The sequence below is a fragment of the Cnephaeus nilssonii genome, assembly GCF_951640355.1.
Source record: "Cnephaeus nilssonii genome assembly, chromosome: 21".
NCBI lineage: Eukaryota > Metazoa > Chordata > Mammalia > Chiroptera > Vespertilionidae > Cnephaeus > Cnephaeus nilssonii.
In genome coordinates, this window is record NC_137092.1 from 40,785,904 (window position 1) to 40,808,879 (window position 22,976).

Genomic DNA, 22,976 nt, shown 5'->3' on the forward strand with positions numbered 1-22,976 from the left:
CCGACGCCCGCCTGCTAACCCCCGGGGCCTGGCCAGGAGGCGGGCAGACCCTGTGCCCGGCACCTGCTCGGGGGTGACGGGCAGGGCTGTGAGCCGTCTGGGTGGGCATTTGTGTGAAGCACCCAGACACCAACACGACCCCATCAGAGAAACTCAGACAATGCGAAAACACTTGGAAAAATGGTTTAATGATGTTTTACAACAGAAATGAACTGTACAGTTACAGTTAAGTTTAATATATATATAAAAAGTTACAGCAGACAAATGCATCTACACAAAACCTAGCATTTCCTTCTGATTCAGCCGCCCACACAGCCTCTCCCAAGCCCACAGCCCGTGGGCGGCCCAGGAGGGGTCACAGGAAGGGCACTTTTAAGGAGACAGCACCACTTATGGCCCCTGACTCCTCAGGCCTCGGGAGGCATCAGCAAATCCCCCCAAATGCAAAGTCGCTTGTTTCCTGGGGGCCCAGAAAACAAGGTCCCCGTGCCATGTTATCAGCTGATTCTTATGAAATATTCCTCGGGGGGAGGGGGAGGGCTGGCTACCCAGGCGTCTGGGGCAGTAGGGCTACACAATAGCCACCCAGATCGCAAAGCCACCAGGAGAAATGGGGAAGGGGTCCCGTCGACTCCCCAGGAGTGGTCACTGCCTCGCTAGAGCTGCTGGACCATGTTGGAAAGAATCATACACCACATCTTAAGTTTCCACAAAAGAGAACTCAAACTCACATTTTAAAGTTAGGCACATAAAACAAAAATGTATGGGAGGCCAAGGGGCCAATTTCCCCTCGTGTCCCTCCCTTGACAACAGTGGAAAAACACCCCTGAATCAATATTAAAAAAGAAAAGAAAAGAAAAGAAAAGAAAAGAAAAAACAAGGTGAGGGAGTTAAAGACAGAGAGAAAGAAAATATCTTTAGAAAAACACGATCGCTGTCTCTTTAAAAGAAAACAAAGCCCCAGTGGGTGGGTCATCAGCGATAAGCACTCCAAACTGAACGGTGGGCGCTCACTACTGGACAGCATGTACACCAGAGCGTTTCATTTTTTTATTAGGAACTCCGAGGCAGTGAAAACTGTTATGTCAATACATACATAGACACACCCGAACATACAAAAATACTATTATTTCAAACTACTAAGAATAGGACAGTTCAGTTATTTTCATGCTATGACTTTACACGGAAACAAACGAGAAGTTAAACAACATTTTTTTAATATCCCAGAAATATACCAAAATATACATCTACGCTTTGGAACTGCTGAGGTTAGACGAATGCAGGTGCGGTGCGCGCACTCCGCAGTCTGTGGTGCAGGGCGGGATTCTCTTTGGTATCTGCGTCAGCCTAAGATTACTAACATTTGGGTTTTGCTTTGGGATAGAGCTTGTATGACCCTAGAACCCCCCTCCCCCCCAAGCTGAGATTAAAAAGATCCGTGTAAAAAGTTCCTTCATTTGCAACCCCCGCCCCCCAGTTAAAAAGTCACAGGCATCTACCTAGCACAGGTGTGAAACACGATGCATAGTTGCGCAGCGCGCCGCAGGAAGGAGACGGCCACAGTGGGAATGAAAGGTCCACACGCGCTCTGCACGCTCCCGCGAGGGGACAGCCGCTTCCGCGCAGTCCCAGGAAAGAGAAAGAGAAAGAAGGCTCCGAAGGGCCCTGGGCGTGCTCAGCGCCAGCCCGGAGGTTAGCACCCAGCAGAGCGGCCAGTCCTGCGCCAGTGTCTTCAGCCTCCCCACTCTGTGGAGTCCTGGGCCAGCAGCAACCCCCCTCCTCGTCCTGGGCTCAGCCCTGCCGGCCGTGACCGTGGCGTTGTGGGCGGATTATCGTGGCGATGGGTTTTGTCTGCCGTTCTGAAGAATCTGAAACGCCACTGTGCTCCACGGCATGTTCACAAGTCGGCAGGGCCAGAGCTCCAGGCCGAGTGCGCACGTGGGCACGCCCATGCGGAAGGCACACGCCTGCCCTTCCGCGGCCAGAGCCCCACCTGCCCGGCCGTGCTCTGCGCCAGCCAGGACGCCACAGACTGGATCGACGCTGAAGACTGCCCTTTTCTTTGGTTTTTTTGTTTGTTTTGAGTTTATACAATCATTAAGAAATCTTTGGTTTGGGTTGGAAATTTAAAAAGCAAAACAAAACCAAACAAAGAAACCACCCTCCCTGGCGTATCTCAGAGGAAGACCTGGCGGAGCTTCCGGGCGGAGTGGGGACCAAGGCTGGAACTACATTCAAAGAAAAGGAAACGGGCTGGGGTGCGGCTTCTGAGAGCCCACGGGACATGGGACATAAGATTGTCAACTAATAATAATAATAATAACTTAAATATTTGGATTTTTTTGGTCATGTCAAAGAACAAAAGTGAAATGTGTGTGCAGCAGTCAGCGCAAAGGGGCCTCTTTGGTGTTTTCCCTTCCACCCAAAGTCCCGGAAGCCAGCGGAGCCCGAGGCCTGGAGGGAAGGGGTGGCCTCCTGCCGCCAGGGAAAGGCAAGGACAGGGTTGGCGTGTGGCCAGCAGTCGGAAAGGTGGGGTAGGGGCTGACAGCTGGCCAGCCCCTACAGGCAGGTGTGGGGAGTGGGCCCCTGACTTGTGAAGACCTCTTGCAACAAAAGAAACAGAAGATTGCAATTTGCCCTCACTTGCAGTAGCTTTCAAGCAGCGACATTCAGAGGCGCTAGGTGGGCCCACCCCGACCCCAGATCCTGCGATGCTATAGGCCAGAGCTCGGCATGACTCACGGGAGGGAGGGCAGACTTGGCAACTCTGTAAGGTTTAGAGGAAGTTAAAGCAAGTTACTCAGTCACGAGTTAGAATGAGGTATACGACGCCCTGGCTGCGGCGGGAGAGGCCCATGCTTAGTCGCCTAGCCTCTGTTGCCACCAGAGGAAGGGACAGGCCGAGGACCTATGGTGGGAGGAGGCGTCTCCGCAGAGAGCGGGCCTCTTCCGCCAGCGGTGCGCACAGGCCCGCTCGAGCAGAGGTCAGAAGCTGGAAGCCCGCCTGTCTCCCCGACCTGGCCTCGGGACAGGTTTATATTGCAAAAAGGCCAGTTCCAATACGGCTGCAGGCCTCATGCTCACACAACGGGCGGGCACGGGGCGCCCCACGAGGCCTGAGCAGGTCACTGACCTGGCTAGCGCTGTCCGGAGCTTCTGAAAGTGCACTAATTTCCTGCCCGCAGCTCCCACTGAGATAGGTGGGAGCACAGGGCGTGTCTCTGCCTGGCTCTGTCCTTCCCTCCTGGGAGGCCCGACTGTACAGAAGCATCTGGAAGCCTCATTAAACAGCACTGTGTCCAGCCAGCTGCCTGCAGGGTCTGAAGGAAGCCTTCGGCTGCTGAGTGGCCATGAGCGCGGCAATGAGCAAGGAACTAAGAAAATCCAGGGGGCTTTGCAGCAGACCACGATGTTTTCTACAGGAAACTAGTTTTGGGGTCTGACCTATCTGATGGTGACGGAGCCCTGGCAGAGTGGGCAGACCCAGGGACCCTGCCCGCCCCGGGGAGTCCCATTCTGCACTCAAAGTGGTGTCCATAACCCTTGATCCCACAGCCTCTGCTTCGAGTGCTCTCCCTTCAGCGCCCTGAAGCCACGGCTGACACTGTCACATCCTGTCAGCACAGCTGCCATAAGCCCAGCACCCCGGCAGTTTCTGATGCAATATTGGGAGAGCAATACATTTCTTGCCCTCCCTCCCTTTCTGGGTCATCAATACCCCAAACAACGAGCTCCTCAACGCCCGGGAGCTCACGTGTACGAACACCTTGGAACGACACGGCGCCATGGGCAGAGCTTCAAGGAAGGTCTTGCTTCTCCACGTCACCTGCTCCTGAAACGCTTCTCTCCTACAAGTGGCGGGACAGTGACGGCACACCTCACTCACCTGAGCTCAGCTGCACTGCTCTACACGTGTTAGATGAAGGGGAAGAAAGAACCCTGCCCCCTCCCTCCCACCCCACGCCCCCAGCGAGTCCAAGAATGTCACAGCGACACTGAGTGGCCCATCCGTCCTACAGGCCAGCGAGTGGGACTAAAGGAGTCTCTTCCAAAGCCAGGGCAACCAACAGGCCTCCTTAGGAAGCGGGAGGGAGAGGACAGAGGGGAAGCTTTCCCAAATTTCAGCTTTTTGTTCCCATTCCCTCTGCCGGCTGAAACAGGATAAGCAAGGACGGAACAGTGTCTTTGGTATCCAAACCAGATCCCACTGAAGTTCCATGAGACAGGCGTTCCTTTAAAAACAGCCTTTCTGGACAAGTGCCTATTCTGGACTCAGGGGGCCGAGAAAGTCGGTCCCACAGTGCGGGCAGAAAGGCGCGTCCTTTTCCCAAACGTGCCCCCAAGAACAACACCCTCCTCAATCTCACCAGCCGACCAATCCCCAGAGGTCACACATCACCGAGGTGTGAGGCAAGCAGGATGGCTGTCAACTTCTTGGTTTGGTTTGCCTTCTTTTGCATTTTTGGTCTGGACAGAAGTCACCTTGGTCCGAGTGTGCTACCAGCACGTCCAACATGACCCAGGTGACAAGAAGAGCCGTTCACCAGGCCCACGCACTCACTCTGCTCTGCTCTCAACGTGGACAGGGCACTTCTGCCACCTCTCTACCCGGCATCCCACAGTCATCCTTCGCCTACGCACAGAGGTAAGAGCCGTTGGGAGAGGCTGGCAGGGTTGATCTGGGGGCACAGGCAGCCTTAGCAAGGGATGTCAATGCCCAAGGGGACGCTGAACCCATGTGTCACCTGCATGCCCCACACACTGCCCAGCAGGTCAGACCACAGAGAGGCCAACAAACCCCAAGCCCAGTCACAGGGACAATCAAGTCTCCTTTGGTAAGAGAGAGAGAAGGAAAAACAAACACACACGAGCAACGATTCCTTCTAACAGTCACCTTCTCCTCATCCCCCACCCCACCCCCCTTGAACCCCATAAACTGTAACCTATAAACAGGATCCCAATACATACAGCATTAATCATGTTTATCAATCTTAATAAACATCAGTTAACTAAATGCTACAGCTAGAATTATTTCCATATTTATAAAGTTTTTTCTTTTTATTTACTTGGTTTTTAGTTTAAAACCAGTTCTGCAACAATGCTAAACTACACTGAGGTATTTCATGAAGGGGCCAGTAGCCACCGTTACCCTCCAGCATTACCCTCACGGATTAAGGTGTCACCATTCAAAGGGAGAAGGAAGGGAGCAAAGGAGATCCAGGTTCCAGACCCACAGCTGCACCCGCGGCTCCTGCGTTTGGCCAAGGCCGAGAGGCAGAGGCAGGACGGCGCTGCTCACCGTAAGGGTGGTCGGAGCAGCAGCAGCTCACGGACCACGTGGACATCTGAACAACTCAGAAAACACCCTGCCCTCTGAGACCCTTCCACCATCTCACTGGGCGTCTCGGCATCCCATCTAATCTCTCTGGATTAAGGAAGAATGAGGCAGAACGGGACCTGCCTCCCCCTTGCCCAGGATCGCAGTCACGCGCCTGCTCTGTCCAAGCCCACATGTGCACGCCACCTCCGTAAAGCTGCCTTAGCGATTCCTGGTTCAAGGAGGGTTTCCTCCTTCTCCAAAGGCAGGGGCTGCTAAGGAAGATTTACCACTTCATAGTGTTGTCCTCAAAATGTCTCAGATTGAAAATGACCCCACAAAAGGCCAGGGCCAGCATTACTCAAAGAGGCCGCACACGGAACGCTCGTCACACACGTGCACAAAAGTGACTCATAAATGCTCGTGATCAAATTAACCCGTCAATTCACTCCCACTGGGATAAGTTTAAATTCCAGATCTTTGGTCTTTTAAAGTTTTCAGCTCTAATAAACATGGTTTGAAAAACAGAATTTTAAATTCATCAATTTTTGATGCTGATTTTCTGAGAAAGCATTTGACCAAACTCTCAAAATGAGCTGCTCGGCTCTTCTGAAACTGAAGGCTCAGAAGTGGCGCTGGGGGTGCCGGGCCCCCGCTGCTCCCCCAGCCAGGCGCCCCGGCCCTGCCTCTCCTGTCAGCACTGCTCCCTTTTCTTCCTCTCTCTCCGATTTTACTTTTTCCTCCGTAAAGGAAGTTTTGTGAGGAGGACGTGGCTGGGGAACAACTTTAGACTATGAACTACAATGAGTGTCTTCTGTAAGCCACATGTTTAGTACACACTAATTGCAATGTTCACTACTAGGATTTATAATGTTAAAAGTCGACATTAATTTCCCATATTTGCAAATGTAGTAATTTAAATAGAAAATTTAATGTTAAAGATTGGGCTGAATTTAAATATTGTGTCAAGCAAATATCTGTGCTTCTGGATAACGTAGACAAGGTTCCCCTACTTTTGCATATAAATGAAGGATAATAGGACAAAATAACATTAAAAATAAAAAAAGAGGTATAATTGTGCTTTTCCCCCCAACAATGAAGAATTATGTGGAACAAATGGTTTAAAAAAAAAATCTCACTAAAAGCCTTTTAACTAATCTTATTTTCCTTTCTAAAAAAAAAATTCTCTCTAATAATCTACCATGAAGTACAGACAGTTGTGGTCCTACACAGAGCAGCAGCCAGGGTCCTGTGGTCCCATCTCTCTGACAAGAAGCTGAGTGAATGGGGACGGTATTGATCTTTCTTATAAATAAATACAGGAAGTGTGTGACATCACATAATGGACTGCACTGCACCGTTTACATAATTCTAAAGAGCTGCCTCCACACCTTCAGAAACATTTCAGCTAATACAGTACTCAACCTATTTCTTCAATCAGGGACAACAACAGGGTTCCCGTGAGAAGCCCTTTTCTAGGTCTTTCTGCTTTGTCCCCCAGATTTACACAGGGCACACATCAAGTTCACGACCAAACTGCACTGCTTGCAATGCGTAGGGTTCCAACAGTTACATTCACCACTCCCTCGGGAGGGCCCATCGCCATAGGCAAATACAGTATCACTAAAATGCGTTAGAATGAGTCTTTGGTTTAACGTGTTAAGCAAATCCAGGGATGAAGTGAAACTTGCACAAACATTAAGGGGAAAGAAGACTGACACAATGAGTGGGATGGCCTGTCTGGCCCTTCCTCTCAGAAATGCAGAACTCGACCGACACCTCTTTTTGACCAATTGCCCCTCTTGCTTCCAGACTCCCACATAAGGAGTCGAACAGCTACATCCGAGTATCCAGCTCCAGAGATTCACTCAACTCAAAAGCATTTCTGGAGACGATAAAGATGACGAAGGACTGCAGGCTGTGCCACGAAGCAATATGGTCAGTGGGGTTCCTAGGGATGGGGCAGGGGGTCTAGTTAAGCTACCCACCCAGCAACAAGCTGTTTTAGTGTTTCTCGTACATGTATAAATGTACTTTTCATTTTGAAACTTGTTTTTACTTGTCTAAAGATTTATTTCTTTTAAATACAGGTTTTTATGCTGGTTTAATATCATAAAGTGATCCCAGGCAAAATTCCCTTATCCTAAACTGACCAGAGGATACAGACAGGGCTGGGAATGAAGACCATCACACTGGCTTGAACGTTTAGTATCCTTTTACATATTAAAGTCTATTGGTGAGTCTTACCTGGGAGAGGGAGCATCTTTGGAGCCACACAGGAAACAAACAAACCCAGTCTGTCCTGGCCCTTGCTGTTAGCCACTGGGCTGGAGTTCCTTGGGACGTGACACTTCCTTTGGGAGTCATTTTGGGAAATTAATGCTATAGCCTCTAACCCAGTATGGTGGGTATCAGCATTCCCCTCCCTGAATCTTGCCTGGAACCAGCCACTCCCAAGGGCGCAACCCATCCCCATGGCAGCTGCAGTATTATTGATAGTCCTACAATCATTAGCACAGACTAAAGTTAGAGATATCAAGTCAGGATAAAAGAATAAATTTAACTACATCAGAGAACTTGAGGGGCAGAGAGAGAAAAGTTAGTCACCGACACTGCCATTCTATTTACACACCAAACTAAATAAACTAGTTAAAAATCAAGTTCATGTCTGCCCAGAGGATAGTACAATTTACCAACATAAAAGATTAAAAGAAGCAGCAACTTTTATATAAAATTATTAAAGACAATGAAAAAGAAATTGTCAGTAGCATCTAACTCCTCAATGTGTCTGAACCGCACGATATAAACTAGTCCTTTAGTACAGCAGCTTGCTAAAAATTGACTTTGGTTCAAGCTTAGTTAAAAAAAAACAACATTAAAAAAAAACACCACACATAAAAAAGGTGGGTGGACATTTGTTAGTTTCCCTGCTTGCAGTTCACTGATTTTGGAGGGATTTTAGGGAAGGGGAAGGGTGAGGAGAGGACACCGAGGGTGGGAATTAAATACTTTGTGAAATAAAACAGGAAGACAGATGGAACAAAAGAAAAATCAACAAGGGGACGAAAATGTTTCTGGCCTTTTAACATCAATGTGCCTGTCTCCCACTTGGACGATCACAAACAGAAATGCACGACCTTCCCAAAGCCGCGGAGACATAAGTGCACAGAACCAAGCTCCCTCCAACACCAGCCGAGCAACGAAAATGACTTGTAAGCCCTCAGCCCGAAGCTCGGAAGGGGAAAGTGCAGCTGGGACAGGCAAGCTCAGCAAGCACCGGGGACAGCGGCCGGCCCTCGCCCTCAGTCAGACGGGCGGGCACAGGAGCGCACTTGCAGGGATCAGTCCAGGGGTTTTGGTATAGATACTACCATAACGAAAAGGGGATCCCATTTCCCAGTCACCTCGTTCCTCATCTACTTCTCGGGCTCATTTACACAGTCCAGAAACACTGCACACATGCTAGAAGCTCCTCCCTTCCCCAAGTACACCTGCCACCTGACCTGCCTCACAGGAGCATCACTAACCAGCCCAGGAGACACCTGAGTGAGGTGCATGCAGGTCCTGCTCAGTCCTCAGGCTCTCCAGAACCACGAAGCTAGTGCGTGCCTTCTCCACCAGGGGACAAGGCCGGTCTCGGGGTGGCGGGTGAGAGCCACCTGGGGAAAAGGAAGTCTGTGGCTAGAGAAGGTGTAGCCTCAGACTCTTCTCATCCCCCTGTTGGAGTTCAGTCACCGACGGGAGCAGTCTAGCAGGGCTCCTTTAGAGAACAGGAGGGAACATCCCACTCCCAACAAGTAAATTTGTTCTTGGCTAAGTTGAAGGAAGTTCGGATGAAAACCTTCCGCACAATGGAACAAACACACACACACACACAGCAACAATAGGAGCATTTTTCAGGAGATCAGAGTCACGAGAACCACCCAGGCAGGTGTCTGCAGTAGTCTTTGCTCTTGGAGCCAAGTCCCGCCTGCAACACGTGCGGCCCCGTGGGAGGCAAGGAGCGGTGCTGGTGCACCCCGGGACCCAGCCTCGGGTCATTCAAGGTCGGAGTGAGAGCTACAGTCCAGCAGGAATTCCTTCCTACACAAAAGTGCTCCAAAGGCACCACCTGACGGGGCGTGGGAGTGGGAGCGTCTGCGCACGCTGCCCTCAGCTTCTGCACCGAGCCTCTTGCATAAGTGGCAACAGAAAACCATTTCCTAGGACCTCTGTGAGTGTCAAGGGTAAGGAAACCAGCAAGGACATTCGCAGTGAAGGACGGGAGTTCCCGACCCCTCCCCACAGTGGGAGCTCACTGAAGCAGGATCCAGGAGCGAGACACGTCCAAACCAAATATATATAAAACATGACAACAACAATAACAGATACAGTAACGCGGGCCTGCCTAAATTGTACCAGTTAAGAAAGGAACCCCCAACACAATTGATACGATTATAAACACCTTGTTATGACTTAGTGGCCTGTACAACAGACCCATAAAAAATGATTTTTTTAAGAAAAAAAGGACTTTAGACAAACAAGAAATCCCCTTCCTACCCATATTAGAATTGGTAACCCACCTTGACTGCCACCGTGACCGCTGGAAATGATAAGTAGTCCTTTCACTTATTTTTTGTTTGTTTTTGATTTTTTTGTTTCTGCTTTTTTTTGTTTTTTTTTAAATTTTTGGTTAGAAAGTTGTCCAATCCATGAAGCAATCCTGAAAAGACAGTGTTTTATTATAAAATTAGGCAAATGATGTCCAGTCTCCATCCTTTCTTCCCGGCACGTGTCTTCCCTGCTCTCCTCTCCTTGGCCTCACACCGTGCGCAGCCGGAGGGAGCCGGGCCCCGCGCCGCCCGCTGGCCGCGCTGGAGGAGGCGGGAGGCGGCGGCACTCACTGTGCCTTGGAGGCGGCGGTGGTGGTGGAAGCAGCCCCACCGGCGGAGGCCGCAGTGAAGAGCGCGCTCTGGACGGACTCAGCGGAGGTGGAGGCGGCGTGAAGGCTGGCAACAGGCCCAGAGTTCCCCGCGGAGGCTGCGGCGGCAGAGACCAGGCTAACCGGGTTGCTGGTGAGCAGAGAGAGGTTCTGGGGGTTCAGGAACAGAGGGGCGGTCACGATGTTGGGGGCTCCTCCCGCATTGGCAAAGACCAGGTTCCCAGTTGCATCCAGTGATGTTATTGGAAGAGAGCCACTAGAAGCAAGAGCTACGGACAAACCCCCAAGACAGGTGGGAGGAGACCGTTAATACCATCCCGGAGAAGCCACGGACCACCAAATGACTCCAATCTCCCACAACCAGCTACAGAGCCTGGCCCTTCGCTGACTGTTTTTCTTAATCAGAGAGCCATCTCGTCCCACCTGAAGTTTTGTTATGATTTTGAAGGACCTAAAGCAGCGGTCACCAACCTTTCGGACCTCACCGGTTAGCGACCGCTGACCTAAAGGACTGAACGATCTAGTGAGCATGAGCAGGGCGGAGGGGCGTAAGGCCTGTCTGACCCACCAAAGCCGCATCTGCACTGGAGCTCCGCCTGACTTCAGTGCCCACCGACCTCATTAGGTAAATCCAGCGACTGTTTCTAATAAAGATCGCCAATGTCAAACCACTCCCTTCAAATGACAAACTAGCTCCAGCGATCACAGCACTGAAATATAGGCAGCTCTTACTAATCCACTGGCTATGAAAAATCTGAGCACTTTATGGCTTGATACACAAGATGAAAAGCCATCTTTCAAAAGGCTTTTGTTCTAAAATAAATTACCAAGTAAAGTGTAAGGTGTGACCAAGTGTGCCCCTCCTAACTTGTGCGGGGCATGGTGGGCGTTACAGGAGGGAGCAGAGATGTGGTGATGCCCACGTGGGCCATCGTGGATCAGGACTTGTTCTAGCACCTGAGAACTTTCTGTGATGAAGGCATCAGCAAGATTTTCTTTAAAATAAGTGGGCATTGCCGAAACCGGTTTGGCTCAATGGATAGAGCGTCGGTCTGCGGACTGAAGGGTCCCAGGTTCGATTCCGGTCAAGGGCATGTACATTGGCTGCGGGCACATCCCTGGTAGGGGGTATGCAGGAGGCAGCTGGTCGATGATTCTCTCTCATCGATGTTTCTAACTCTCTCTCCCTCTCCATTCCTCTCTGTAAAAAATCAATAAAATATAAATAAAATAAAATAAAATAAAAATAAAATAAAATAAGTGGGCATCGGCTGGCATGGCTCAGTCGTTGAGCGTCGACATGTGAACCAGGAGGTCAGGGCACATGCCTGGGTTGCAGCTCAATCCCCAGTGTGGGGTGTGCAGGCGGCAGTTGATCAGTGATTCTCTCTCATCACTGATGTTTCTATCTCTCTCTCCCTCTCTGAAATCAATTTAAAAAAACAAGTGGGCATTCTCACTTACTAAATTTTCATTATCTGACAACCCCCCAGTATCTCCCTGACCCATAAAACCACATGCAGATTAGAAGGATTCTCTAGGCTTTAAGACTTCGGTAGATTTCTCATGTAACATGTAAAGAGAGCTGGAGGGACTGAGGCGTCGTCCCTGACTTGGACACCATCACACAATGAGCACACACGGGGGCACTGGTGTGGCTGGAAGTTTTCTGAGATTCCAGGCGTAGGGCCGTGGACCTGTTCTAGATCTCCCCAGAGAGGTCTGTTCCCGCCTGCAGTGTCCAGAGAAGCACTTCGCCTCTGGAGCATCACTACCAGCCAAAGACACCTGCTGCCGAGAAAGTGGCTTCTCAGTCTTATTCCAAAAAGGAGTCCTTGGCTAACAAAAGCTTCACAGAGCTAACCACCGATTTTGCACAGCGCGAAGGTCAGGGGGAGGCCAGGCAGTCCAGCCCACGTCTGGGACTTGTTGGTGACCAGTGTTTTCTGTGGTACGTACACTGGAGGAATTATCACCCGCCTGACAGCACCTTTACCCAAGTGGCTAAGAGCTTATTTTTGGCCCCAAGAACTCTCACTTAAGCACAAACTATTTTAATTGAAAGAAAAAAACATTCTTTGATTATACAGGGATGTCTCTCAAGCAACTTCAGACAAGCCGAAGCCACATAAGGCACACCCTTCGGTAAACCCTTCAGGATTCAGACACACCTGAGACTGGGTGGCACGCGAAGGTCAAAGGGACCCACTGGCCTTGGGGAAGACAAGGATGGGGACAACAAAGGGCAGCCCAGCAAGGTGGACAGTGCTCCTGGAGTCCCCGATGTGCTCCAGGGGACTGCTCAGCCGTGCTCTCTTGGGGTGGAGATGAGGACGGGGATTTTAGTTGGTCAGGGTGCCTGGGGTAGGTCTTGGATGACTAAGTCAATAAACTTGTCAGGGATAAAGTCTGTCCCCAAGTCTATACACATAAGAAGGTCAATATCAGCATAAAAATTCTGATTTCTTACATCAAACTAGTAGGCTTCCTATTCTAACACCCAAACCACACCTATACTTCTCCACAAAGCTTTTTTACAAGACATTTTCTTGGTCCTTAAGTTAGTCAATATTATCAATTCAACTGTCTCCCCATCACCCTGACCTCTGGCAAAGTAGACTTCCTCCATTAAAAAAAAAAAAAAAAAAAGAGGTAAGTAAGGAAAGTAGCTGTACCGACCTTGAATGGTTGCCAGTGTACTGTTGCTCATCAGAGCTGGGCTGAGAGCACCGCCCAGGGTCCCTGGGTTGAGACTGAGTAAGGCACCTCTGCAAGTGAAAAGAGCAGACACAGCGGTCAGAGTGACATCACGCCCGAGGGGAAGCAGGACTCGCCGGCTGGGGAGGCAATGGAAGCAGCTGCAGCTCTTGTCCTCTCTACAGTCGACAGCCTCTGAGTCGCTGCTTTCCCTGAAGCTCACTGTGCAAACCAAACAAGACTATGACTGCACAGTGTCCAACTCGTAGTCACTGAAACTTGCTTTGCATTATCTCCTTCTCTTTTCTCAAAACAAAAGACAATGCCAGAGAAATAAATATATCTACAGTAGGTCCTCGGGTTACGTCGGAGATCCGTTCCTACGGCACGATGTAATGCAATTTTCGCCGTAAGTCGGAACCCACCTACATAAGCACCTACGTCACTCACATGGAGCACAGACACAGCAGTAATGAAGTGAAAGAGTAAAAAAATTTAAAAGAAAGATAACAATTCCTGACCATTACTTGTGGTAAATAAATAATAAAAAAACATAAAGCACATATGTACAAACGTCGAAATGACGGAACTTTTATAAATAAATGGGAGATGGTGACGTAACCATGAAACGACGTACGCTGAGTCCGACGTAACCCGAGGACTGCCTGTAGAGAGTAATTCTTACTGCTGCAGCCCCTACGCATGATTGAGAGTCAGAAAGCGGCCAGCTGCGAGGCCAGCAGGGAACAAGCAAGAACGAGAGTCGGGAGCTGTGAGCTCCCCCTGGCCCAACCCCGAGGCATGGCCAGTGTCTGCTGCTCGTGGCTCACCTGGAAATGAAGGCCTGACTGCTGCCCTTCCAGGGTGACCAGACACTTAAGTCCGCAATAATCAAGGTCCTTGAGCAGCTATAGAGCAACCCATTTCAAAGACATTAAGGCTTAAAGAGTGTTATTTTGAATTTTGCATTGAAGATGAAGATGGAAAGTCTCCCATAGAGTAAGCCCCGGGATGACCTCCTTGTGGACTCTCAGGTGGGAGCAGACGAGAAAGCCCTTACCCAGCTGCGAACTGAGACGGTGCCATCAGGCCTGGGCTCAGTCCTGCAGCGGCAGCCATGGCAGCGAGACTCGCGTTCGCCGGCAACTGCGCAGCTCCTTGGAGGGCGGCCGCGGCTGCTGTTTGCAGCCCTGACGCCGTCACCATCACCTGGCTGGTCCCGAGAGGAGAGGGCAGAGGAGTGGAGGTGGTCTGTGTTGTGCTGGTCTCACTAGCACTCGAGGCCTCAGAGGTGGAGGCTGAGGCAGTAGGGGAGGGGCTCAGCGAGGGGGAAGTGACTGCTGAGGAGGCCGGAGGCGCGGTGGAAATCACAGTCGCAGTGTTGTTGGCGGTGGTGTCTGTAGTGCCTGAAAAGAGGGCTGTGTTAGGAAGGAGCTGTGGGGAGTCTGGAGGCGGGTCTCTGTTCAGCCAAACCCAGGAACAACTGACCAATGACTCTACCAACCAGCACCTCAAAATGGGTACTTTTTACTAACCTCGTTTAGTGTGTCTAGAGACATGAACCACAAAAACAAACTCTTTAGAACCTAAGCTTAGAAAATAATGAACTAGAGGGTGTTGGGCTGGAATTGGAGACTCAGTATGGATGCATGGCTTTAATACACATGGACAGCTAGTGAAGATGAATGGTGCAGGTGTGTGAACACGTGAATGTACACACACGTGTGTATCTTACACACATTCCCGTGTTGTGTGCACACTTATTTCAGTTGAGATGCCCTAGAAGCAACAATGCATATCAGTGAGTGTATCTAATGCCTCTACTTTGGTTCCAAAGTCCTTTCCTCACTAACAGGAACTCAGAATCCTTGGAGAAATGGCTGCTTCCAGGCCTGGGCAGAGAAACGTGAAGATGAGCCTGAACATCTTGTGCCAAAAAATAAGGAACCACGTAAAGAAGGACAGGGGCATGTTAAAGGGCACAGGAGCCAGCTGAAGAGACTCCCACTGGCCAATCTGGAACAATTTAACCCTGAAATAGTGGTACAATTCTAACCTGTTGGATATAAAAGAATGTCTGAATTCATACTGATTACAGACAGATAAAGAGGGAAAAGGCAAAGTTCATCCTTAATTTAATAAATGTGAATAAAAACATTTATTCACTTTACATGCCATGGTTAGGTCATAGAGCCAAAGAGGTGTGATGAAGTTAAATATGAGTACAGAAAAATCCATTCCCCCACCTGGAGGCTAAGTCCAAGCTGCACCGTGAACCATCAGAAATCCGCCTGCCCAGTGCTTCATACCCATCATCAACCCGGCAAATAGTCGCAGAATGCCTTATACATCGTGTCACTAAGAACTGCTGGTGACAACACTGAGTTCATTTTAAGTGTATTTGAGAAATCTACTATTCAAAGGGTGGCACAGGGAAAATTTTAGTCATTCATTTTATAGTGAATGTGTCAGGCACTAAACAAGGCAGAGATTAAAAAAGAAAATCCAGGCCTTTTGAGAAGTACAAAGTATACTGGCAAAGAGAGAATAAATTATAAAACTATAATCATTTGTGACACAGGCAGGGGAAAGTTCTGTAGGGGAGCTCAACACTATTTCCAGGCGGAATGTACACCTAACCCGGAGCAGCCCCGCCACCATCAGACACGTGAGGCTGCGCCTGCTCACAGGCCCGCCAGCCTCCGTGGGCCGAGGACAGTGGATGGCGACCAGTGGAGACAAGGGCCACACTGGAAAGCGCCTTCTACAAAGCGAAGGGGCATCTGATCTGATGTTGTCTTGATGCAAAAAGTTGTAGCTAGTCAAGGTTTTTAAGAGGAGCTACTTGAAAAAAAGTGTTTTGAGAGATAATTCTGGGAGTAATAGAGAAGACAGAGTAAGGTGAAAAAGAACAAAAAAGGTGAAATCTTTGTGTGAAAGTATTATTTCTGACAAAATTAATTGTGCCTGATTTTTCTTGGAGTTCAGGTTTTCACATACAACTTTAAAAAAAGCAGTACATCCCTAGAGCTGTAATTCACAGCTTAATGGCAGATTCTCACAGGAACCTCTCATGGCTACCAGCTGCCTCACAGCTGCACAGCCTGGCTGCCGCATACCTGTACCAGAGACGTGGTTACCTGTACCAGATTACCTGTGCTAGAGAGGTGGTTATCTGTACCAGTGAAGTGGTTACCTATACTAGAGAGGTGATTATCTGTACCAGAGACGTGGTTACCTGTAACAAAGAAGTGGTTACCTATACCAGATTACCTGTACTAGAGAGGTGGGGACCTCTCCAGAGAAGTGGTTACCTTTAACAGAGAAGTGATTACCTGTACTAGAGAGGTGGTTACCTGTAACAGAGAGGTTGGTTACTGCAGCGCTGGTCAGAGGGAGGACAGGGTTGACTGTGAGGGTAGTTGCTGCACTGCTGGTCACAAGGCTTGGCGTGGTCGCCACCTAGAGGTCAGAAATGAAAATATTCAAAAGCATTAAAAAAAAAAAAACCACCTTAAAAATTCCATTTATAGACTTATTTTGCCTGTAAAAAACTTAGATTCCAGGATAGAATTTAAATACTATAGAATAAAAATAGAATAAAGTAAACGGGCCTGAGAGGAGAAGGTTTTTCATTCCTCCTGGAGCCTGGAACTGAGAAATGGGCGCCTGCTGCAAGGCTGCCGTCAAAGGCGGCTCTTCACTGGCGTGACGCATGGCTTTGCCCAGGTTTCACACAGAAATAATTTAAAAACCTCTCAATCTCAGTAATGTTGAGCCAGGTGTAATCTAAGTCAGTAGGAAGTATTATGCTAATTGTCCCCTTAACCTAAATAAGGAAACTATTCTGGAGGATCCGTGAATCGCGGCTTCTTGTTTTATTTTTGACTCTGGGGGGGGGGAAGGGGGGGGCAAGATTGTCCTGAATTTGTTTTTAATGAAATGATGTTATGGAAAAAATGTAAAATAAATTTAAAAAAACCTGAGAGTTTCTCTTTGAAACAACAAAATATGTCTACAGTTTTGTAAAATAAATAAATAAATAAATAAATAAATAATGTCTTCTTTCTAGTTCAAATAAATCCAAACACAAGTAAACAGCTGCACAGGACAAAGCTGTATCTGCCAACTGCTCCCCTGACTGCCTCTCACAGGGGATTGGAGGCCGCACCGCCCGCGCCCCCCCCGCCACCCCCCCGCCTTCCCCAAAATCACTGGGTGCTCTCACAGTAAATTCTATTATGAAATACAATGACTGAGCGGGTCACTTGTAAACTGTAAAAATGAGCCTGAGCTCTCCCGTTTTCCTCCTTACCAGTGAGGTCGGGCTGGGGAAAATTGCTTTGATAGGCGAACTGCTGGTCCCACCACTGCTGGGTGGGTTGATCCTCTTTTCCTTCTGGCGGCGGTTACAAAACCAAACTCGAATCACCTCCTTCTCCATGTTGAGCTGCTCAGCAATCATAGTGATCTCTTCCGAGGTAGGCTTTTGATTCTGAAGGGGAAAATCATCTCGTGGAATAACCTTTAGAACTACTGGCACAACCAAGCCATTATATAAACCAACAAACAGGGAGGGGCAGGCCGGGGAGTAAAGGTGGGATGTAAATGACCAACAGGCCCACCTTAACAAAATGTCTACAGACAAACATTCCAATGAACATAAGTCTATTAAATTTATTCCTGGTTAACTTAGAATAAGTTATTCTTGAATGTTTACTTTTGTTGCTGTTGTAAGCTTGTGGGGCAGGATAGGAAGTGCTTCCCAGATAAAGAGACTTCCCAGATAAAGGGACTCAGTGACTGACCAAGGACTCAGGTCCTAAGTGGCAGACGCTAGACTCCTGACTCAGTGCTCCTTCCACTATGCTCAAGCCTCTCTGAATCAGTCAGAATTTTGTTGGAAGCTTTGATTGAGATATTTCCTGGTGTAAAAACAACAACAACAACAACAAAAAAAAACACACCCAAAAGCCAAGTATCTGTTGAATTAACTTGAACTTGATAGGCTGACATTCAAGGCCCTCTGTGTCCTGGTCCCAAACTGCTAGTCTAGGCAGACACTAGAACTCAGCTAAACTGAACCACCCGTTTCCGCGCTGACCCCTCGGTTCCCCTGGACGCCTTTGCTCTCTCTTCCTTGCCCCTCCCTGTCTGGAGTCCCTGTGCCCCCTGGCAGCTGCTGCTTGTCACACGAAGGACTCCCGTGGATGTGAGCCTGTTCTCCCCTGAACCCCAGGCATGCACGCTCTGTCTAGGGTGTCTTATTTTCTCCACGATGGGATAAGCTGTGGCTGACAGACCTAATGTGAGCACCATACCAACAATCCCACGCCCACGAAAAGTAAAATCCCCACTGACCTCCAGGAAGCTCTTCTCTAAGGCCACACGGATGTTGGTCTCTATGCTGGTGCGTTTCTTCCTCCTACGGTTCAAGCCCTCGATACCCTGCCCTGGAGAATTCAAAGCACTTGGGCTGGAGAGAGCTGAATCCGATGAGAGGTTCTCTGTAAGAAAGGAGAAAACAGGAGGTCGAAGGAACAGCACACGTATTAACAACATAACAAAGCCGACCAAGACAGTTTATGCTGCAAGCGCACGAAAAGGTTTCCATACCGACATGGACATACAGCGCTCCTCGCTGCTCTAGCTGCGGTCTGAGAACGGTCGGCTGTCTGTCCCCGCTGCCCTCTGACTTGTCTGAGAAAGCACAGGGTTACTCTTTCTGCCCCGAGACTCAGCTCTACCTCTTCTGAGTTCTGTCCTTATTTTTTGATTTTGCTTGCTTATTTACTAGAGGCCCGGTGCATGAAATGTGTGCACAGGTAGGGTCCCTAGGCCTGGCCAGGGATCAGGGCTGGCCAGGGCCTCCCTTCCCTGGCTGCCGGCTGCCGGCCAGGGCCTTCCTTCGTTCCGCCCCGCCCCCTGGTGGTCAGTGCATGTCAGGGCGATCAAACTCCCGGTCTCCTGGTTGAACTCCCGAGGGGACAATTTGCATATTAGGCTTTTATATATAGAGATTAGCTCTAGGGATAAAAGAAAGCTTGTTGGAAATTATTGAACATTTAATATTTATCTCGCAAATGACTTCTCATTTTATTAGTATAATCTAGGGCAACACCTCCCCCAAAATCAAACAACAATGAAATACTTCTAAATTCTTGGTAGTTGAAACAAGCAAGGTTCTGTCAATAGTTGAATGACCCTGGGCATCTCGGAACCGGCTCTGTGATTCTTTCCACTCCATGCACACGGAGGGAAGGGCAGAGCGGTGGTTCTCACCTGTGGAGCTCAGAAAGGGTACAGGGTGTTTTTCAAAGACCTGGTTTTCCTCCCATCTAAACAGGAACTGCCGTCTAGGCAATCTGCACTTTCCTTGCAGCCCACAGACTGTGGTTCTGTGAATCAAACTTCAAATTTCCCAAAAGAAAACCTCAGTACAAAACACACAAGTTAACACTGGCCACTCAACTTCTCATGAATGTGGTCGTTTTTAGTAACAAAAGCAGAAATATCATCAAGAACAAATTTACTATAATTCATCAACAAAGAACCAATAAACTTGTTTTTCAAGTTTATGTAAATACATAGGCTTTTTTCCTCTTCCTTCAACTACCCCTAACCCTTTGGAAATGTTCTAAAACTAAAAACTGTTTTTCACTGTGTGCATTGCAATTACTATTTAAACGAATCTCTGATTTATGGAACCACAACTTATATGGATCCTCCCAAGACTGGCGTGCTTTAAGGCTCTGTAGTGCCAATAATGCAATACGAAATCTAAACCCCACTCTATACGACAGCCCCTGTAAGATTCCCACAGACAATGAGGCCATTTCTCACCCACCTGCATCATTGAGCCACTTCTCCAAAAGTGGCTTTAACTTGCACATGTTCTTAAAGCTGAGGTTCAAGGCTTCAAAGCGAGAGATGGTAGTTTGGCTGAAGTCATTTCCATACAGTTTACCCATCGCGAGCCCAACATCGCCCTGCACAGAAATACAGACAGGAGCGGGAGGACGAGCGAGAAGAGAGTCATCTCACCAACGGTGACAGCCTTCTCTCCACAGGCCCCCGTAGACGAAGGCTCAACAATGAGCCCCTTTGTAGGGTCCCATAGAAACACCCATTCCTAAGCTGGGCCCAGTGCTCCAGTGAGGAGTTAGGCCCCAATCTAACAACAATCAAAACTGTCCCATATTCTCTCCATTTTGAATCTATTCTTGCCACCTTATATAATAGTTAAGATTATCAAATATTTCTACTAAGTCCCAAAAGATGGTGTTAATATTCTAAACCAGCCCCTTAATTAATGTAACAAAGTGATTTAAGTAATCCTACAGAGTTAACACAAGTAACTGCCTGGATAACCTCAGGTATTTATGAACTAACCAACGTTTCCATAAATGACTTTAAAATCTAGAAATGATCCCTTACTTCTTTTCTCCCTGTAAATTATTTCTGGAAGCATTGAAAAAAATCTATTTTCCACCCTTAGTTTGGATTTCAAAGTTGGTTATAAAAAACAGGTATTCTAAAAGAATACTTTTATAACTGTTAGAAAGAAAGAAATTCACAGTGGAGAGGTATGACCCATTTAGTTAAACCTGCATGGACACTGCATGGTCCTCTTACAGCAATGGAACGATGACCCCTGAATATATTACACAGATGTCTTTCTCCTAAGCCTATAAGCCCTGAATGTACACAGTGCTTTCCTTCCAGCCAACTGAGTCGCCTTTAAAGCTGGAAAAAGCCACATCTTCACATTTTTTATTCAGGTAACAGAGGCTCCTGGAGTTTCAATGATTCACCCTCTCGTTCCGTCCGTTTAGTGACAGGGCACAACACTTCTGGGAAGTGCTGCAGAGCTCATCCATCGTGGGACACAAGGGACAGCTCAGGCCCAGCCACTGCCAGCAGTTACTGTGAACGGGGATCAGTCCAGTCCTTTGATTCCCCTACATGCCATCCTTGGACACTACACGTTTATTCGCACCTGTGCTAGGTTATAGTCAGGGAGAGGGAAGGATATTTTTTTAACTCCGTTTTCTCACTGGTAAGCAACTTGTGATACAACGTGTAACAGAGGAGAAAGCTGGGATGGAAGATGACATGAGGCATCGAGAGCACCAGACCTTCCCTGGGCTGTCACCCTGGCCTTCCCCAGGAGAGCCTCCAGCCCCAGGTGGCTATTTAAATGAAAATTATTCAAAACCAGTAAATTAAATCTCCAGTTCCTCAGCTCCACCAGCCACTCTGCTGCCCAGCAACAGCCACACAGGCATAGTGGCTGTCCTATGCCGACAGTGCCACTGACTGCTCTGGACACCTGTTTCCAGCACAGAAGTGACTGCTTATTGATTTCTGTTCGGTTACAGCACACAGAGACCCGGGATAGTGCAAGTGGCATAACTGCTAAGTCTATCTGTAGACAGATGTCTATCTGGATCGTTATCTCTGTCATTTAGTCAATCACAAACATTCACTAAGTGCCTGCTAGATGTCAGATACTAAACTAGGCTGTGTGTCTTGGTCACTTTACTTGTTTAGATTACAGCCTGCTAGAGAGTTGGGCCAACCCAACCTTGCAATTCTTTGCATATAGGGCCTGCTGTAGCAGGTAAGATGGAAATTGTAACTCTGACATTGTAACTCATAGCTCACTAGAAGGTTTTTCACAAACTTCTATAATATCTATGAAAAGTAACAATATTGACAAGTAAACAAAAATACCTATTCAAAAATCACATCATAATTAGAATAAATACCTTACGTTGGTGGCTATACCATCAACTAAGTAAAACTATGGCAATAAATTACAAATCGACTTAATTGAGATGTATAATACAGTCTTACTTTACGTTTAAATTATTTAATTGAATGAAAAGCAATAGGTCCTCACTTAGTTAATATACTAACGTTCATTAATTTGAGGTAAGTGTGGCTTGGTGCTTTTGTAACTCAAAACCATTGGGGTTATTCCTCACAGAAGTAAATGTTTGAAGCAGCTGACTTGTACATAATCTATATTATATCCCTTTGATATTTTTTAAAAAGCAAAAGGGAAATGGAGCAAAGATTGGGATTAGGAAATAATTAATGTGTCAAGTGAGAGGAAAGTATTACACCATGGCCTCCTAATTATGAAATGACATCTATAGTAACCCTTTCATAACCAATGATGTAGTCAGAAACAGCTAACAACATGGAGATTTCTCAAAGAGGAATTTTTTTTTGGTCTTAACTAATCACTTGAATGCTGTTTGTGTATAAATAAACTGGATACAAAGCAACCTTTGAATAACTACAACTGAGGTACATGCCTTAAACACAAAGGCTGATTTTCCCATCCTGCACCAGTAACATGTGCTTTAATCCAAATAGTCAAGGTCTGTGAAATATAGGCACTGCTATATCAGAGTCATTTTGAAAAATAAGGCACAGTTGTGCCAAATAATAGGATAAAACCATAAGCACAATACCAGATCACAGGGAAGCTCTTTGATATATAAGAGAGAGAGGCACACACACACACAACACTGGCAATATGTTGGGTCAAGTGCCACAGAAAGGCAAACCACTATCTGTGTAAAAGTTAAAGATTTTAAAGAGCCTTAACATCCTTGGCATATCGCTTAGGCAACAGTTTCCTAGGGAACCTCAGAGTATGCTGTGCTAATAGCTTAAAGCTGAAGCACTGAGGACTAGTCCAACCTGACACATATATTTAAGCGCAGTAACGTACTCTGCTCAATCTAGCTGTATCTTTCGCTTTCTTTTTAGGAATAAGCCAGATCATTCAATGTTTCCATCTTTCTTAATTGTAATTTGTTTCTTCACAATTGAAACGCCTCACAAATACATAACTGCATTGTCTCTAACATTATAGCTATTGAAAAAATCATTTTATGTTCCTAATATATAATTAGTTTCTTTGAGCAAAAATAAACTACCAAAGAAGTTAGGAATATAAGTCTGTTCATAAAAACACCAGGGCACATGCAGGGTCATCACCCTGGTGTCCGAGCAGCCTGAGCA

At 47.7% G+C, this 22,976-nt stretch overlaps 1 protein-coding gene across 3 annotated transcripts in view; it reads right to left on the reverse strand.

Moving 5' to 3' along the window:
* Positions 1 to 1,880: 1,880 nt before the first annotated feature.
* POU2F1 (POU class 2 homeobox 1) overlaps positions 1,881 to 22,976 on the reverse strand; it is a 132,899-nt gene continuing 111,803 nt past the window's right edge. For all 3 annotated transcript variants that reach the window (XM_079761177.1, XM_079761179.1, XM_079761178.1), the window contains exons 10-16: positions 19,783 to 19,924; positions 18,297 to 18,442; positions 17,251 to 17,430; positions 16,292 to 16,397; positions 13,996 to 14,341; positions 12,918 to 13,006; positions 1,881 to 10,507 (exon numbers count right to left, since the gene is read on the reverse strand). In XM_079761177.1, the coding sequence (XP_079617303.1) occupies positions 10,197 to 10,507; positions 12,918 to 13,006; positions 13,996 to 14,341; positions 16,292 to 16,397; positions 17,251 to 17,430; positions 18,297 to 18,442; positions 19,783 to 19,924 (1,320 nt within the window). In that variant the 3' untranslated portion in view covers positions 1,881 to 10,196. The remainder of the gene's footprint in view (positions 10,508 to 12,917; positions 13,007 to 13,995; positions 14,342 to 16,291; positions 16,398 to 17,250; positions 17,431 to 18,296; positions 18,443 to 19,782; positions 19,925 to 22,976) is intronic.